The sequence below is a fragment of the Carassius carassius genome, chromosome 27 (genome assembly GCF_963082965.1).
Source record: "Carassius carassius chromosome 27, fCarCar2.1, whole genome shotgun sequence".
In the NCBI taxonomy this organism is placed as follows: domain Eukaryota; kingdom Metazoa; phylum Chordata; class Actinopteri; order Cypriniformes; family Cyprinidae; genus Carassius; species Carassius carassius.
The window spans coordinates 177,750-195,000 of record NC_081781.1 but is presented as its reverse complement, the minus strand read 5'-3'; the positions used below and the strand labels follow the sequence as shown (position 1 = coordinate 195,000).

The 17,251-nt window shown below is 41.0% G+C and overlaps 1 protein-coding gene, 1 long non-coding RNA gene and 1 pseudogene across 5 annotated transcripts in view; 1 reads left to right on the top strand and 2 right to left on the bottom strand.

Annotated features, from left to right (window-relative positions):
- Positions 1 to 2,755: 2,755 nt before the first annotated feature.
- The window catches only part of LOC132106361 (zona pellucida sperm-binding protein 1-like), a 45,430-nt pseudogene continuing 30,934 nt past the window's right edge, over positions 2,756 to 17,251 (bottom strand).
- LOC132106363 (uncharacterized) overlaps positions 4,383 to 17,251 on the top strand; it is a 43,791-nt gene continuing 30,922 nt past the window's right edge. For 2 of the 4 annotated variants that reach the window (XR_009424133.1, XR_009424134.1), the window contains exons 1-2: positions 4,383 to 4,503; positions 4,573 to 4,715. This is a non-coding gene — a long non-coding RNA (uncharacterized LOC132106363). Of the gene's footprint in view, positions 4,504 to 4,572; positions 4,716 to 16,704; positions 16,817 to 17,251 lie in introns of those variants that run through there. The other 2 variants (XR_009424135.1, XR_009424136.1) reach the window with 1 other exon arrangement.
- LOC132106362 (zona pellucida sperm-binding protein 4-like) lies at positions 15,086 to 17,023 on the bottom strand. The gene is made up of 9 exons (XM_059511973.1): positions 16,856 to 17,023; positions 16,565 to 16,816; positions 16,305 to 16,492; positions 16,134 to 16,231; positions 15,905 to 16,062; positions 15,642 to 15,834; positions 15,422 to 15,569; positions 15,270 to 15,342; positions 15,086 to 15,193 (listed from the first exon to the last, which is right to left on the bottom strand). Exons 1-9 carry the CDS (start codon positions 16,992 to 16,994, stop codon positions 15,117 to 15,119), a joined length of 1,326 nt encoding a protein of 441 aa, XP_059367956.1. The 5' UTR covers positions 16,995 to 17,023; the 3' UTR covers positions 15,086 to 15,116.

Here is a 17,251-nt window from a genome sequence, read left to right as displayed (position 1 = left end):
GACTGATATATGTTCTTTTTGTTAGAATAGATTTATTTTTGTGATTTCTGCATCATGGATGGTTGACTAGGACTGTGTTAGTTTTCTGTTGTTTGTAATCACTGATTAATCTCCCAGAGATCTGAATATAATATCTCCTAACCGGATGGATCTTAATGTCAAATCATGTGGATTTTCCCTCTTTATCAGACTGAAATAGCCTCAGAATTGAGTTGCTATTGTGGCCTTGAGCACAAATAAAATCTGATTCCATGTAAATGCTGTGATTGTTTTCTGTCTTGCCTTTATAAATGTAGTGTAACACTTTTTAATGAAAGTTAAACATGAAACATACTGATGGAAAAGCGAGTAAAATCAGACATTAACACAAAAACTGCAGTTTTGAGTGCATTCATGACACGTGTTTATTATACATACTGTACTGTTTCTACAAATGTTTATTCATGTATCTTTGATATACTGTTATAGTTTATTGTACATTTTGAATTGGGTTTTATTTTATTTTCACTTTAATTTTAGTAATTGGTTTAGTAATTTTGTGTTTGTAGTCATTTTTATAGTTTTTTTAACAAATCTATATTTTATTCATTTTTAATTATTTGTTTTAGTCAAGTATTTGAAGACAAGTTAAACTAAAATAAAATGAGAAATGTTTCCTTGGCAACTAGCTGAAATAAACTTAAATTTTTAATAATTTGAAATAAACTTTATTTTAAGAAAATAAAGATGAATTATTCAGGTGATTCATTTATCTAAATTTCATAACATTTACCCTTACAGCTGGTTGTGTGGCCTAGGGTCACATATTTTAATTCAGTTAGCGTGTATTATATTTCAAGTAACAAACTTTTTAATTTTAGTTAAAAATAATTCTGTTTATCACTATGCGTCCTTGGAGACATTTTTGCCCTTTTGTGTGTGTGTGTAAATGTAACAGCATAAATATTGCCAAAATGTAGTATTTTTATAGGAATATTAATATTTCATTTAAAATATGAATGAAAACCTTAATCTTTTAAGTTGTCTTGACAGTCAAATGTACAAAAAAAGCAAAAACAAAATATATTGACAATTATGTATGTACAAGTATGATGTGCAAATTTGAAATGTAAATAAGTATGTGTATATAAATATAAAGTGTAGTGTGTTCAGTGTATATCAGCTGTTCATTAGATGGATTGCCTGAGGGAAGAAACTGTTCCTGTGTCTGGTCGTTCTGGTGCTCAGTGCTCTGTAGCGTCGACCAGATGGCAACAGTTCAAAGAGGGAGTGTGCTGGATGTGAGGGGTCCAGAGTGATTTTAACAGCCCTTTTGCTCACTCTGGATAAGTACAGTTCTTGAATAGATGGGAGAGTTGAACCGATGATTCGCTCAGCAGTCCGGACTACCCTCTGTAGTCTTCTGAGGTCAGATTTAGAAGCTGAGCTGAACCAGACAGTTACTGAAGTGCAGAGGATGGATTCGATGATGGTGGAGTAGAACTGTTTCAGCAGCTCCTGTGGCAGGTTAAACTTCCTCAGCTGGCGAAGGAAGTACAACCTCTGCTGGGCCTTTTTCACAATGGAGTCAATGTGAATGTCCCACTTCAGGTCCTGAGAGATAGTGGTGCCCAGGAACCTGAATGACTCCACTGCAGTCACAGTGCTGTTCATGATGGTGAGTGGGGGGAGTGCAGGGGGGTTTCTCCTGAAGTCCACAGTCATCTCCACTGTTTTGAGCGTGTTAAGCTCCAGGTTGTTGAGAGTGCACCAGACAGCCAGCTCTTTAACCTCCTGTCTGTAAGCAGACTCGTCACCGTCCTGAATGAGGCCGATGAGTGTGGTGTCATCTGCAAACTTCAGGAGCTTGACAGAGGGGTCCTTAGACGTGCAGTCACTATTGTAGTAGAGCACTCAACCTGTTGTTGATTCTCCAGAGTGCTGGAGGATGGAGTCGTTCCACACGGAAGCAGGATCACTGGAAATAATTGGTTCTTTAGCTTGCTAGTATAAACTCTGTCATTCTTATTTCCTTTTCCAGTGTGTATTTGGTGAACTAGGAGTGGTTACTATCTTCCAGGATAAACTCATGCTCAAATTGATTTGACCAATATTTACACTGAAGCTCACATCAGGTAGCTATGATAAGGGCATGACATTTCCCAACCAGGCACAGAGTGCTGCCAAACACAGAAACACACGACGCTCACCCAGCTAACCAGTCACAGTACATTTCGTATTTCAGAATGGCGCCCTTCTTTGGATACAGTAACTATATGAACCGTTCATGCCAGACTGGGGAGAGTTGTAAAATACGCGATTTTTTTAACCACCTAGGAGACCCTGTTCTAGTACACCTTAGACCATATTCAGTAACGAGACACATCATAATGAAGATGCACAATATTGTTATCGTGGGCACGTCTAAACACCATGAATAATGATTAATTATGCAGCCCTTACCCTGGAAACCCAGCACATTTAAATGGTCATTCAGATTTGTGCAATTGCAGTGTTCACCACAGCACCAAATATTTAAGTATTTAGACGTAATAAGCCAATTCTCAAATTTATTCCCACATTTTAATCTGGACTACAACATGCCCAAGATTTTGTTGGTCACACTTTACATTGTTTAACTTGTTAAACTGCCAATTAAATCATGAACATTAATCTTAGGTATTCTGGTAAGTAGGTTGGAGAGGAAAAAAAAATAACCTGGCAAGAGGGACATGTAATACCAGATTCTGCAGAATACCAATAGACAACATACATCGGGGTTCTGCAAAGTTTATTAAAAACTAGTTTTACACGACCAGAGTAACTGCTCCACTAGAAACCACAGTCTGCTCCCCAGAGACAGCCTTGATAGGGGCGTCTCTTCCTGAAAGAGAAGGGGTTTAGTGAGAACACTTATAAAATGCTGTTCCTCTTGTCAAGAGGAAGCAAGAACTCACGTTTCCTGGTGCAGCTTTGCTCACAAGAGCCAGATGATGGATGGCACACCCCTGTACTGCAGTGGATGAAGATCTGACAGGGAAGAAAGAGGCTCAAGTCACAGAATCCACAAGTAGAAACAAATGTTCAAGTAAAGGGGGGCATACGGTTTCCTGCAGAGCAGCCAGTGAGGCTGGATCTACAAATGTGAACATCTTCACAACAAAGCGCTTGTAGTGGGTTGGGAACTGAAGACCAGATGATCCAGTCACTGGAACCAGTGTGGTCAAATAACGGTCGTCCTGGTAAGGGCATCTGAAGACAAAAGAGAAGGTTAGAAAGGGTCTCGCAGCAGACTAACTGGATCAAGATCCACTGTACACTCACCCATCGATCAGAAGGTCCCACTGGGGGAGACTGAATGGACTGGGGGTTGAAGTCGTCCAACAACGTCCCAGCATTAGGACAATGTTGGGGTCAGTCCTCTCCATAATGTGCACCTCAACATACACAGGCTCTTGCAGGACTTTTGTGATGGGATAATCAGCATCACTGTAGTAGGACGTGTAGGCCTCATCCCCTGAGGAACAACACTGCGGTTGAACCAGACTCAAGTTTGAAAGGCTTTAGACAGACACAGGACAAGACCTTACCTTCAGCACAGCCTTTGGTGACACATTGGCCAGTCTGAGCTGCACCCTGAGAGGTCCAGGAGCAGCTACTGGTGGAGGTGGAGGAACAGAGTTGACCTCCACAACCAGAGCTTCCACAGAAGTGTCAGAGTATCTACACTGGAAGAGAAACCTGGACAACACAGCGAGCTTGTAACATTTATCAAGGATTAATGTTCACACCAAGTCATAGATCACCTACTCAAAATGACTGTCCCTTGTGATGGAACCATATGGTCCAATCCCCACTTCATACGATGAGGTCATTCGGTTTTCATACACCACATATCCGCCGTCCTCCTGTGAATAGGTACGGTGTCAGCATCCAGTCCATCATAAGCAATGCAGACTAAAACCAGTAGCAGCTGCTCACCATCACGCTCGTGCCACATGCGGTCACAGGGAACTGGTATATAGCAAAGGAAGGTGTGGACCCCACAGGAGCGCAAGGGGGGTCGTTTCCACCCAGTAGATGAACCGAATCCAGACTCAGTCGAGGCAGAGTAACGTCTCTAGACACCACTACCACAAACTGACCATCTCTAATACACTGGACAGTTACTAGAACAAGATACAAGAGCAGGTTAATGCAGAGAATCAGTTTAACACAAACAGAAGATTGAGAACACTTACCCGTCCTCCCATAGAAACACTGCTGTGCGTTAAAGCAGCAGTTGATAGCCTCACACTCAGCACCACTGATCCCAGGTAGACCACATTGGATCTGCTCAGAATCAGCTACAGCACATTTAACAAGGGGATCTGCCTGCGCCACTGGCTTCTGAAGCTGAAACTGCGGTTTAGGTTGTTGAACTGGCTTCTGAAGCTGAAACTGCGGTTTAGGTTGTTGAACTGGCTTCTGAAGCTGAAACTGCGGTTTAGGTTGTTGAACTGGCTTCTGAAGCGGAAACTGCTGGTAAGTTGGTTGTTGAACCGGCTTCTGAAGCGGAAACTGCGGTTTAGGTTGTTGAACCGGCTTCTGAAGCGGAAACTGCTGGTAAATTGGTTGTTGAACCGGCTTCTGAAGCGGAAACTGCGGTTTAGTTTATTGAACTGGCTTCTGAAGCGGAAACTGCTGGTAAGTTGGTTGTTGAACCGGCTTCTGAAACGGAAACTGCAGTTTAGGTTGTTGAACTGGCTTCTGAAGCGGAAACTGCTGGTAAGTTGGTTGTTGAACCGGCTTCTGAAGCGGAAACTGCAGTTTAGGTTGTTGAACTGGCTTCTGAAGCGGAAACTGCGGTTTAGGTTGTTGAACTGGCTTCTGAAGCTGAAACTGCTGGGTCATCAGAGACTGCACATCCTGAAGTGATTTACTCCAGTTTGGAACAGCATGACAGAAAGCACAAACCAGCAAAATCTGAAGCAAACACCAACTTCCAGCCATCGTTCAACAGCTAAACACAAAGTGAAAATACTGCCCTTTGGTCTTTTTGTATTCTACAGATTTCAGCTAATTAACGATAGTCCCTCCCTCTTCATTAACACTCATGGTTCTCATGAGTTGCAAAAATGGGAGCTTGCAGCTGGGTGATTCTCATTGGATCTCAAGATAGAATTCTTATTTTTACTATTTTGAACATAAATGCACAAACTTAATTTGAAAAATCTTACTATCTTATCTGATTGTAAATGGTTCTCAAATTCTGTTAACATGGTGTTTCTTGAGTCCAATGTTATATTGACTACTAATAAGAATGGTTCAAGTCCAAGTTTACTGGAACTTGCCAAAAGTAGATGTTTTTCTTTGGTGCCGTTGTCCTTACCACTCCCCGCAGACAAGTGTGCTCTTACAAATATGAGGAAAATACTATATTAAGCAGTAAAGGATTTTAAGTATATGGAAGCTTATTTCCACCTCAGAATATAAAAAAAGAGAAGAAAAAAGGTAATTTTGACTATTTATGTCACGACTGATCTATCTCACAGTTCACTAATATCTCAACGTTGCCAACTTTTTTTCTCCAAATTGACCTTTTTGATTCCTTGGGGGAAATAATTGCATAGAATCCATAGAAGTTCGTCAGCAAGTTTATTGAAACCCAAAAAAAAAAAAAACATTTGTAGAGAAATCCTGAAAACCTTTTATTCATTACGATCAGACCTCAAACTTTTTTTAGTAAAACATCACTGCAAAAAGAAAAAAGAAAAAAAAAACAGCAATCTGAGTTAACATGACGAAATCAGTTGACACTTAATGGACAAGTACAATAGAAGACCCCAGCTGCAAAACATCAATTTTGTAATATTTATTTTTTCCGTGATTCAAGATTTTTATTCAACATATACAAAATTATATATAGCATATATAACCAGCAGTGACATGTGAGTCAGGTCCGCTCCATGGACAGTGCAATTATTAAAGGAAACAACACAGATGAAAATATAGCTATGTAAGAATGAAATAAAAGAAACAATAAAAATATAAGAATAAAATATAAAAAAGATGTATATTGTAGAATTAAATATAGAACGCAAAATAATGTGCATGAAAGTAAACTGTAGTCTTAAATATTATGATACACAGGGATGTACAATGTGCATATGTGCATTATACTGTAGTCTTAAATATTAAGATACACAGGAATGTACAAGAGGCAAATGTGCAAACAGGTTGACACTGTCAGTATGTCATGTGAAGTAGTGAATGATGAATATCTTACTGATAAAGTGAACATTAAGTGTAGACATGAAGATATTAAGAGGCTGGTTTAGAGTTTAGGAGCCTGATGGCCTGGGGGAAGAAACTCCTCCTGAGTCTCTCGGTTTTTGCCATCAGGCTGCGGAAGTGCTTACCCGACGGCAGCAAAGTGAAAAGATGGTTACTGGGGTGGATGGAGTCTTTGATGATTTTAGCAGCTCTGCTTCTGAAGCGTTTGAGGTAGATGTCCTGCAGAGAGGGGAGAGCAGACCCGGAGATGCGCTCAGCTAAGCGCACAACTCTCTGCAGGGCTTTGCAGTCTTGGCTGGAGCTGTTCCCATAACACACTGAGATTTACTGAGTCAATACACTTTCTATGGCCCCTGAATAGAAAGTTTTCAGGATTGCTAGTGAGACCCTGAATTTCCTCAGCTGTTGCAGATGGTGCAGTCTTTGCCTGGCTTTATTAACCTGTGTTTGAAGGTGTGTAGTCCAAGTCAGGTCCTCGGAGATGTTTACACCAAGGTACTTGAAGCTGCTCACCCTCTCCCCAGGGGTCCCGCTGATCATAAAAGTATAGGCTGCCGAGTATAGGCTGCTGCTGTCTCTTCCTGACGTCCACAATCAGTTCTTTAGTTTTGCTCAAATTCAGAGAGAGACAGTTGTCCTGGCACCATGATGTTAATTTCCCTACCTCATCCAAGTATGCGGTCTCATTATTGTTGTGAATGAGGCCCAGAACCAAAGTATCATCAGCAAATTTGATGATAGATGTGGAGCTGCGGGAAGACACGCAGTCATGTGTGTAGAGAGATGACAGATTTTTTGAATGAGGTGGGAACCACCGATGTAGCAATGATGCAAGCTATGTCAATTAGCATTGCAATTGTGTGTTTATTGTCATTCAAAGTTATCCGCTCTTTAATAGTGTTCTCAAAACGTTGGCACAAAAACATTATTCATGCATTATTCATAGAATCGGTAGATGGACCGAGGGTGAGCACATTTTCAGCAAATCTTCATTGTCACTACTGCTTTATAAAACTCTTCTTGTCCCACGCAGAGGACCGGAGTCTCAAAGCCTCGGCCGTGCCTTTCTTTGCTCACCTCCTAACCAGGCAGTGCAGTTGGGTTTAGCAGGTGGGCTGTGGATTAGGAAGCTCTTTGTAGCTAGAGCATCACGGTACTTGAGTTTCTCCACAAGCGAGCGGATCTCAGACAGGGGTCGGTGCAGGAACACGGGCATTATGGACATGCCGCCGATTATCACACCGCTCTCTGACAGAACCTTACGAGTGTCGATTGGACACTGATGAGGGCCAAACACAGAATGAACAAGGATGGGAAAACTGTTGCTTCTGTCTACTCAGTGAGACAGAAAATATTTTTGATAAAATTCAAAATGTCAATTAGCATTGCCTCATGTTACAAAGCATCTCTGTCCGCATGTTATTCAGCTGTAGTGATATCAGATGCATTTTTCCATAAGGGATTTCCCGGGTCTCCTTTGTGAAACAGACATTACAGTACATGAGTGTTTGGATTAGGGTTAACCCTGCTCCATAATGCTCACATCATCTCATTTTGGGTACAAATAAAACAAAGTACTTTGGAATGCAGTAACTCGTGGTTGTTCAGCAAACCACTGTTTTTTTTTTTTACTCTCGAGTCATATTTTCCACCACTGCCTTTGGTATAGCCCAAAATATTATGCCCCAGGGTGCAGGTTAGCCTTTTACGCATGAGGAAATAAAAATGCCTCAAATTTATTGAAATGTATTGCAATTTGTTTCTTGTCAGAAGGATTGGCTCTAACAGGATTTTTTCCTCTCAGCTACACATGCGAAGGAATCATTTTTCTTGCCATCACTTGTGTGTGAAGTGGGAAAGAAATGATTTTCAAAAAGACTCTAGAAACAAACACTTTTTGACCGGACAGCAAAGGCAAAGTATGGCAACCCATACTAGAAATTGTCTTCCAATTTTAACACTTCCAAGTTATTGCAGGCACATAAGCAGTGAACACACAGTGCCGTTTGCAACCAGTCACTGTGGTGCCTGGGGAGCAACTGGGTGTATTGAAAGTGGAAGGAAGCACGGTCCATTCAATCCCTAACCTACATTCCCTACTGGTATGGAATATTAAAACTTTAGGTCACAACTGCCCAGCTTGCAATCAAATCTTTCCCCATATAAGCAGATAGTACTAGGATGACTGACAGACGCATTGAATATGACCCACAAGTTGTGGTGGTTGAGTCTTAGCCCAATGGTTAAATAGTCAGACTTGTAACCTAAAACTAACAGATTCAAGTCTCAGTCAACTTCAGCTCAATACCCACAGCTGAGGTGCCCTCAATACCCACAGAATAACATAGGTTTCATAGACAATTGGACGAGCTTTTGGGGCAGACCTGACCTGTTGAAAAGAGATGGTCTTCATCCCTCCTGGGGTGGCGCCACTCTTCACTCTAGAAATTTGGCAAATAGTCTTAGTGTTTATTAGGGGTGTAACGGTACGTGTATTTGTACCGGACCGTTTCGGTACAGGGATTTCGGTACGGTGCACGTGTGTACCGAATGACCGAATGCAATATTTTGTTTGCAGAACATATACATTTTCGTGTTTCCAAACGAACATATTAAGTGGCGGAAGTCTCCGCGTTCAGCGCAAATCCCGCCCTGCAGCTGATTCTAATGCTGTGTTCACACCAAACGCGAATAGAGCGTCTGGCGCGAATGATTTCAATGTTAAGTCAATGCAAAGGCGCGTTTACGCGCGTCTGGAGGTCTCGCGGCTGCGAATGGGGCGTTAAGCGCGGCGCGGAAGACGCGAATTCGCCTCATTCGCGCATCTGGTTCGCGCGAATGACGTGAATTGACGCGCGAATAGAGCGAGTTGAAAAATTTGAACTTTGCCGTCAATTCGCGCCGTGTTAACCAATCAGGATATATATATATATATATATAAACATATTAATAGATAAATTGAATAAAGGCCAAAGATAAGAAACGTTTCATTTTACCCCAAACGAATTATATTTTATCTTGAACCACTAAAGAGACATCAGAGCCAGTGGCAAATGTCAGAAGATCTAGCCGAGGTGAGGCTGCTCTCGGCGGATACATGATGACGGAGCTGCCCCTGATCGCATGGAGCTCATCTCCGAGATAGGCGAAACACATTTTTTAAATAGACGCTGTCATTATAAATAAACCGCATATTTGAGTTTAAAACAACTACATTCTCGCCTGAAATACTTTTAAAACTACATTTCATGACACAATAACAGTAATATTTAAATTATCCAAATAAAAAAATTATCCGAATAAAAATGGCGGTTGAAAATGCTGCGTGAACTCAGCTGGCAGAAGCCCCCCCATGACGCGAATTCGCGTCTGTTGTGAAGTTAATTTCACGCGCGAATGAAGCGAATTACTCGCGCGAATAAAGCAAATGATCTCAAAATGGTCAAGCTGCAAACTAGAATCGGTAGACGCAAATTTGACGCTCTATTCACGTTTGGTGTGAACACAGCATAAGGCCGGTGACACACTGGCTGCGTGGCATGAGCGTGGCGCTGCGTGTCAGTTGCGTGACACCTGCTTCGCATTTTCTTTGTCTTTACACACCAGAATGGTGCCTTACGCGGCGCTGACGCGCTGCTGCTACTGTAGGTGACAAAGAGGGAGACCGCCGAGGCGCCGACAGACCAGGATCTTGTCTTCACTACAACAATATCTATACTTCATGTTGAGCATAAATATAAAGCCTACTGATAAAGGACACCGTCAACAGAATTGACGGTGTTTGACAGGTGCAATATGCCAGTGTGTCACCGGCCTATGGTTTTCAAAAGGCATCACACGAGTGTGAACATCACTACAACTAGGAAAAAAACGATTGTAATTCAAACGCAGCTCCCGTCGGCATTTAAACAGACCTTTGCTCTTAATTCCGATCGGTCCAACGCAATAACGAAATCTGAGCAGGTCTCAAAACTGAAACTGTTCATGCTGCACTTTACACTTTGGAAAAGTTTATATATTTTTTTTAAATATGAGCAGGCCTACAAGCTAGGATTGGTAATGCTGCACTGTAATCATAGTTATTTATTTATATTTTTCATTATATTTTATTATATGATATTGGTTTGAGAATGAGAGTATTTTATTTAGTGGAGAACTTTGCAGCAGTATTTTATTTCTTATTCTTTTTTTATTTTATATATATTTTATTAAAAAGTATTTAAAAAAGTGTAAACAAATTGTTAAAAAAAAGTTTATAGTAATAAACAACCTGCAGTTTAATGTTTGCATTTCTTTCCCTTACTGTACCGAAAATGAACCGAACCGTGACTTTAAAACCGAGGTACGTACCGAACCATGATTTTTGCGTACTGTTACACCCCTAGTGTTTATACTTGACTAACTGGAGCCCAGGTCAGGAAGCAGACAGACTGGCTAAACCGACCGTCTGCTAGCTGCCTCCCGTCACAGAGGTCAGTTAATTCTCAGCACATAGAGACTCTTTCACCTAGATATCACACTATAGAGACTGTGTCTGATCCCCGAACTAGAAAATACAAAAAACGTCCAAACCAAGTTAAGATTAACAATTTAATTGAGGTTCAACAAATAAAAAACAGAAGCAATATGGATAAACAAATGATAAAGCTTGGCTTATTGAATATCAGATCCCTTTCTACGAAAACACTTTTTGTAAATAATATGATCACTGATCATAATATAGATGTACTCTGTTTGACAGAAACCTGGCTAAACCTGATGATTACATTATTTTAAATGAGTCCACCCCCCAAGATTACTGTTATAAACATGAGCCACGTCTAAAAGGCAAAGGTGGAGGTGTTGCTTCAATTTATAACAACGTTTTCAGGATTTCTCAGAGGGCAGGCTTCAAGTATAACTCGTTTGAAGTAATGGTGCTTCATATAACATTATCCAAAGAAACAAATGTTAATGATAAATCCCCTGTTATGTTTGTACTGGCTACTGTATACAGGACACCAGGGCACCATACAGACTTTATTAAAGAGTTTGGTGATTTTACATCCGAGTTAGTTCTGGCTGCAGATAAAGTTTTATTAGTTGGTGATTTTAATATCCATGTTGATAATGAAAAAGATGCATTGGGATCAGCATTTATAGACATTCTGAACTCTATTGGTGTTAGACAACACGTTTCAGGACCTACTCATTGTCGAAATCATACTCTAGATTTAATACTGTCGCATGGAATTGATGTTGATAGTGTTGAAATTATTCAGCCAAGTGATGATATCTCAGATCATTATTTATTTCTGTGCAAACTTCATATAGCCAAAATTGTAAATTCTACTTCTTGTTACAAGTATGGAAGAACCATCACCTCTACCACAAAAGACTTTTTAAGTTATCTTCCTGATGTATCCAAATTCCTTAGCATATCCAAAACCTCAGAACAACTTGATGATGTAACAGAAACTATGGACTCTCTCTTTTATAGCACTTTAAATAAAGTTGCTCCTTTACGCTTAAGGAAGGTTAAGGAAAACAGTTTGACACCATGGTATAATGAGCATACTCGCACCCTAAAGAGAGCAGCCCGAAAAATGGAGCGCAGCTGGAGGAAAACAAAACTAGAGGTATTTCGTATTGCTTGGCGGGAAAGTAACATATCCTACAGAAAAGCATTAAAAACTGCTAGATTCGATTACTTTTCTTCTCTTTTAGAAGAAAACAAACATAACCCCAGGTATTTATTCAATACAGTGGCTAAACTAACGAAAAATAAAGCCTCAAAAAGTGTTGACTTTTCCCAACACCACAGCAGTAATGACTTTATGAACTACTTTACTTCTAAAATTTAAACTATTAGAGATAAAATTGCAACCATTCAGCCGTCAGCTACAGTATCGCATCAGACAGTGCACTATAGACTCCCTGAGGAACAGTTCCACTCATTCTCTACCATAGGAGAGGAAGAATTGTTTAAACTTGTTAAATCATCTAAACCAACAACATGTATGTTAGACCCTATACCATCTAAGCTCCTGAAAGAGGTTCTTCCAGAAGTCATAGATCCTCTTCTGACTATTATTAATTCCTCATTGTCATTAGGATATGTCCCCAAAACCTTCAAACTGGCTGTTATTAAGCCTCTCATCAAAAAACCACAACTTGACCCCAAAGAACTAGTTAATTATAGTTAAGATACTAGAAAAGGTGGTATCAATTCAATTCAAGTTTATTTGTATAGCGCTTTTTACAATACAAATCGTTACAAAGCAACTTTACAGAAAATTATGTTTCTACAATATTTAGTAGTAGCTAGTAGTTTGTGCACGTTTGACAGGATTTTAGAAAAATAAAAATAATAATAATAATACAAGAAGTAGTCAGCTAGATGATGAACTATCAATATTATTAATTAATAGTAATTATATGATGCAGTCACACATGTAGCAATAATTGTTAGTTCTGTTTGTTGATTCAAGGTTAGGATCATCTGGGGTCCTCTGAGGGTCAGCATCATCTCTTCTCAGGTGTTCTGGATCCAGACTGGAGCTTGTGTAAATCCTAGTTACCACGGGGATGTAAATCCCGTGGCAAAACATAGAAACAAAATAGAGACATCATTAGCATAGCTGCTGATCCAACAACGTAAAATTAGTTTAACCCAAGCTAAAGAAAAAAAAATGCAGATGCAACTACACTCACAATTTAAGAGATACATTATTCGAATGCTTGGCGAAAGAGATGTGTTTTTAATCTAGATTTAAACAGAGAGAGTGTGTCTGAACCCCGAACATTATCAGGAAGGCTATTCCAGAGTTTGGGAGCCAAATGTGAAAAAGCTCTACCTCCTTTAGTGGACTTTGCTATCCTAGGAACTACCAAAAGTCCAGCGTTTTGTGACCTTAGGGTGCGTGATGGGTTGTAGCGTGGTAGAAGGCTAGTTAGGTACGCAGGAGCTAAACCATTTAGGGCCTTATAGGTAAGTAATGATAATTTGTAACTGATACGGAACTTAATAGTATCCTCACAATTATATTCCTTCTTAGAGAAAAATGGTATATGTAAGGATTTCCAGCCAGGATTTAGACCGTATCATAGTACTGAGACTGCTCTCCTTACAAATGATCTGCTCTTATCATCTGATCGTGGGTGTATCTCTCTATTAGTTTTATTGGATCTTAGTGCTGCGTTTGACACAATTGACCACAACATTCTTTTGCATAGACTTGAACACTTTGTTGGCATCAGTGCAAGTGCATTAGCATGGTTTAAATCGTACTTAAATGACCGCCATCAGTTCGTAGCAGTGAATGAAGATGTATCCTATCGATCACAAGTGCAGTATGGAGTAACTCAAGGCTCAGTACTAGGGCCGCTACTCTTCACACTTGATATGTTACCCTTGGGAGATATCATCAGGAAACATGGTGTTAGCTTTCACTGTTATGCTGATGATACTCAGCTCTATATTTCTTCGCGGCCCGGTGAAACACACCAATTTGAAAAACTAATGGAATGCATTGTCGATATAAAAAACTGGATGACGAGTAATTTCTTACTGCTAAATTCTGAAAAAACAGAGGTGTTAATTATAGGACCTAAACACTCTGCATGTAATAACCTAGAACACTGTCTAAGACTTGGTTGCTCTGTCAATTCTTCGTCATCAGTTAGGAACCTAGGTGTGCTATTTGATCGCAATCTTTCCTTAGAAAGCCACATTTCTAGCATTTGTAAAACTGCATTTTTCCATCTCAAAAGTATATCTAAATTACGACCTATGCTCTCAATGTCAAATGCAGAAATGTTAATTAATAATACCTAGAATATCAAAATCAACTACGGGCAGCAGATCCTTTCCCTATTTGACGCCTAAACTCTGGAATAACCTACCTAACATTGTTCGGGAGGCAGACACACTCTTGCAGTTTAAATCTAGATTAAAGACCCATTTCTTTTACCTGGCTTACACAACATTAATATGCTTTTAATATCCAAATCCATTAAAGGATTTTTAGGCTGCATTAATTAGGTAAACCGGAAACACTTCCCATAACAAATGTACTTGCTACATCATTAGAAGAATGGCATCTACGCTAATATTTGTCTGTTTCTCTCTTACTCCGAGGTCACCGTAGCCACCAGATCCAGTCTGTGTCCAGATCAGAGGGTCACCCGGATCCAGTACGTATCCAGACCAGATGGTGGATCAGCACCTAGAAAGGACCTCTACATCCCTGAAAGACAGCGGAGACCAGGACAACTAGAGCCCCAGATACAGATCCCCTGTAAAGACCTTGTCTCAGAGGAGCACCAGGACAAGACCACAGGAAACAGATGATTCTTCTGCACAATCTGACTTTGCTGCAGCCTGGAATTGAACTACTGGTTTCGTCTGGTCAGAGGAGAACTGGCCCCCAACTGAGCCTGGTTTCTCCCAAGGTTTTTTTCTCCATTCTGTCACCGATGGAGTTTCGGTTCCTTGCCGCTGTCGCCTCTGGCTTGCTTAGTTGTGGTCACTTCATCTACAGCGACATCGTTGACTTGATTGCAAATAAATGCACAGACACCATTTAACTGACTAGGGATGACACTGAATTCAGTGATAAACTGCCTTTATCATTTTGCATTGACGCACTGTTTTCCTAATGAATGTTGTTCAGTTGCTTTGACGCAATGTATTTTGTTTAAAGCGCTAAATAAAGGTGACTTGAATCAGAATGAATGACCTTACAAAAGGTTGTGGAACCTTGGTTTAATAGTGCGAGAAAGAAAAACCTGGTAAGAGGGGCATTTAATACCCGATTCTGCAGAACAATACCAATAGACAAGATACCTCTGGGTTCTGCAAAGTTTATTAAAAACTAGTTTTACATGACCAGAATAACTGCTCCACTAGAAACCACAGTCTGCTCCCCAGAGACAGCCTTGATACGAGTATCTCTTCCTGAAAGAGAAGTGTTAAAAGTGAGAACACTTATAAAATACTCCGTTCCTCTTGTCAAAAGAAAGCAAGAACTCACGTTTCCTGGTGCAACTTTGCTCACAAGAGCCAGATGATGGATGGCACACCTCTGTACTGCAATGGATGAAGATCTGACAGGGAAGAAAGAGGCTCAAGTCACAGAATCCACAAGTAGTAAAAATACAAATGTTCAAGTAACAGGGAGCATACAGTTTCCTGCAGAGCAGCCAGTGAGGCTGGATCTACAAATGTGAACATCTTCACAACAAAGCGCTTGTAGTGGGTTGGGAACTGAAGACCAGATGATCCAGTCACTGGAACCGGTGTGGTCAGATAACGGTCGTCCTGGTAAGGGCATCTGAAGACAAAAGAGAAGGTTAGAAAGGGTCTCGCAGCAGACTAACTGGATCAAGATCCACTGTACACTCACCCATCGATCAGAAGGTCCCACTGGGGGAGACTGAATGGACTGGGGGTTGAAGTCGTCCAACAATGTCCCAGCATCAGGACAATGTTGGGGTCAGTCCTCTCCATAATGTGCACCTCAACATACACAGGCTCTTGCAGGACTTTTGTGATGGGATAATCAGCATCACTGTAGTAGGACGTGTAGGCCTCATCCCCTGAGGAACACTGCGGTTTAACCAGACTCAAGTTTGAAAGGCTTTAGACAGACACAGGACAAGACCTTACCTTCAGCACAGCCTTTGGTGACACATTGGCCATTGGCCAGTCTGAGCTGCACCCTGAGAGGTCCAGGAGCAGCTACTGGTGGAGGTGGAGGAACAGAGTTGACCTCCACAACCAGAGCTTCCACAGAAGTGTCAGAGTATCTACACTGGAAGAGAAACCTGGACAACACACAGCGAGCTTGTAACATTTATCAAGGATTAATGTTCACACCAAGTCATAGATCACCTACTCAAAATGACTGTCCCTTGTGATGGAACCATATGGTCCAATCCCCACTTCATACGATGAGGTCATTCGGTTTTCATACACCACATATCCGCCGTCCTCCTGTGAATAGGTACAGTGTCAGCATCCAGTCCATCATAAGCAATGCAGACTAAAACCAGTAGCAGCTGCTCACCATCACGCTCGTGCCACATGCGGTCACAGGGAACTGGTATATAGCAAAGGAAGGTGTGGACCCCACAGGAGCGCAAGGGGGGTCGTTTCCACCCAGTAGATGAACCGAATCCAGACTCAGTCGAGGCAGAGTAACGTCTCTAGACACCACTACCACAAACTGACCATCTCGAATACACTGGACAGTTACTAGAACAAGATACAAGAGCAGGTTAATGCAGAGAATCAGTTTAACACAAACAGAAGATTGAGAACACTTACCCGTCCTCCCATAGAAACACTGCTGTGCGTTAAAGCAGCAGTTGATAGCCTCACACTCAGCACCACTGATCCCAGGTAGACCACATTGGATCTGCTCAGAATCAGCTACAGCACATTTATCAAGGGGATCTGCCTGCGCCACTGGCTTCTGAAGCTGAAACTGCGGTTTAGGTTGTTGAACTGGCTTCTGAAGCGGAAACTGCGGTTTAGGTTGTTGAACTGGCTTCTGAAGCGGAAACCGCTGGTAAGTTGGTTGTTGAACCAGCTTCTGAAGCGGAAACTGCGGTTTAGGTTGTTGAACTGGCTTCTGAAGCTGAAACTGCTGGGTCATCAGAGACTGAACATCCTGAAGCGATTTACTCCAGTTTGGAACAGCATGACAGAAAGCACAAACCACCAAAATCTGAACCAAACACCAACTTCCAGCCATTGTTCAACAGCTAAACACAAAGTGGAGATACTGCGCTTTGGTCTTTTTGTATTCTACAGATTTCAGCTAATTAACGATAGTCCCTCCCTCTTCATTAACACTCATGGTTCTCATGAGTTGCAAAAATGGGAGCTTGCAGCTGGGTGATTCTCATTGGATCTCAAGATAGAATTCTTATTTTTACTATTTTGAACATAAATGCACAAACTTAATTTGAAAAATCTTACTATCTTCTCTGATTGTAATTGGTTCTCAAA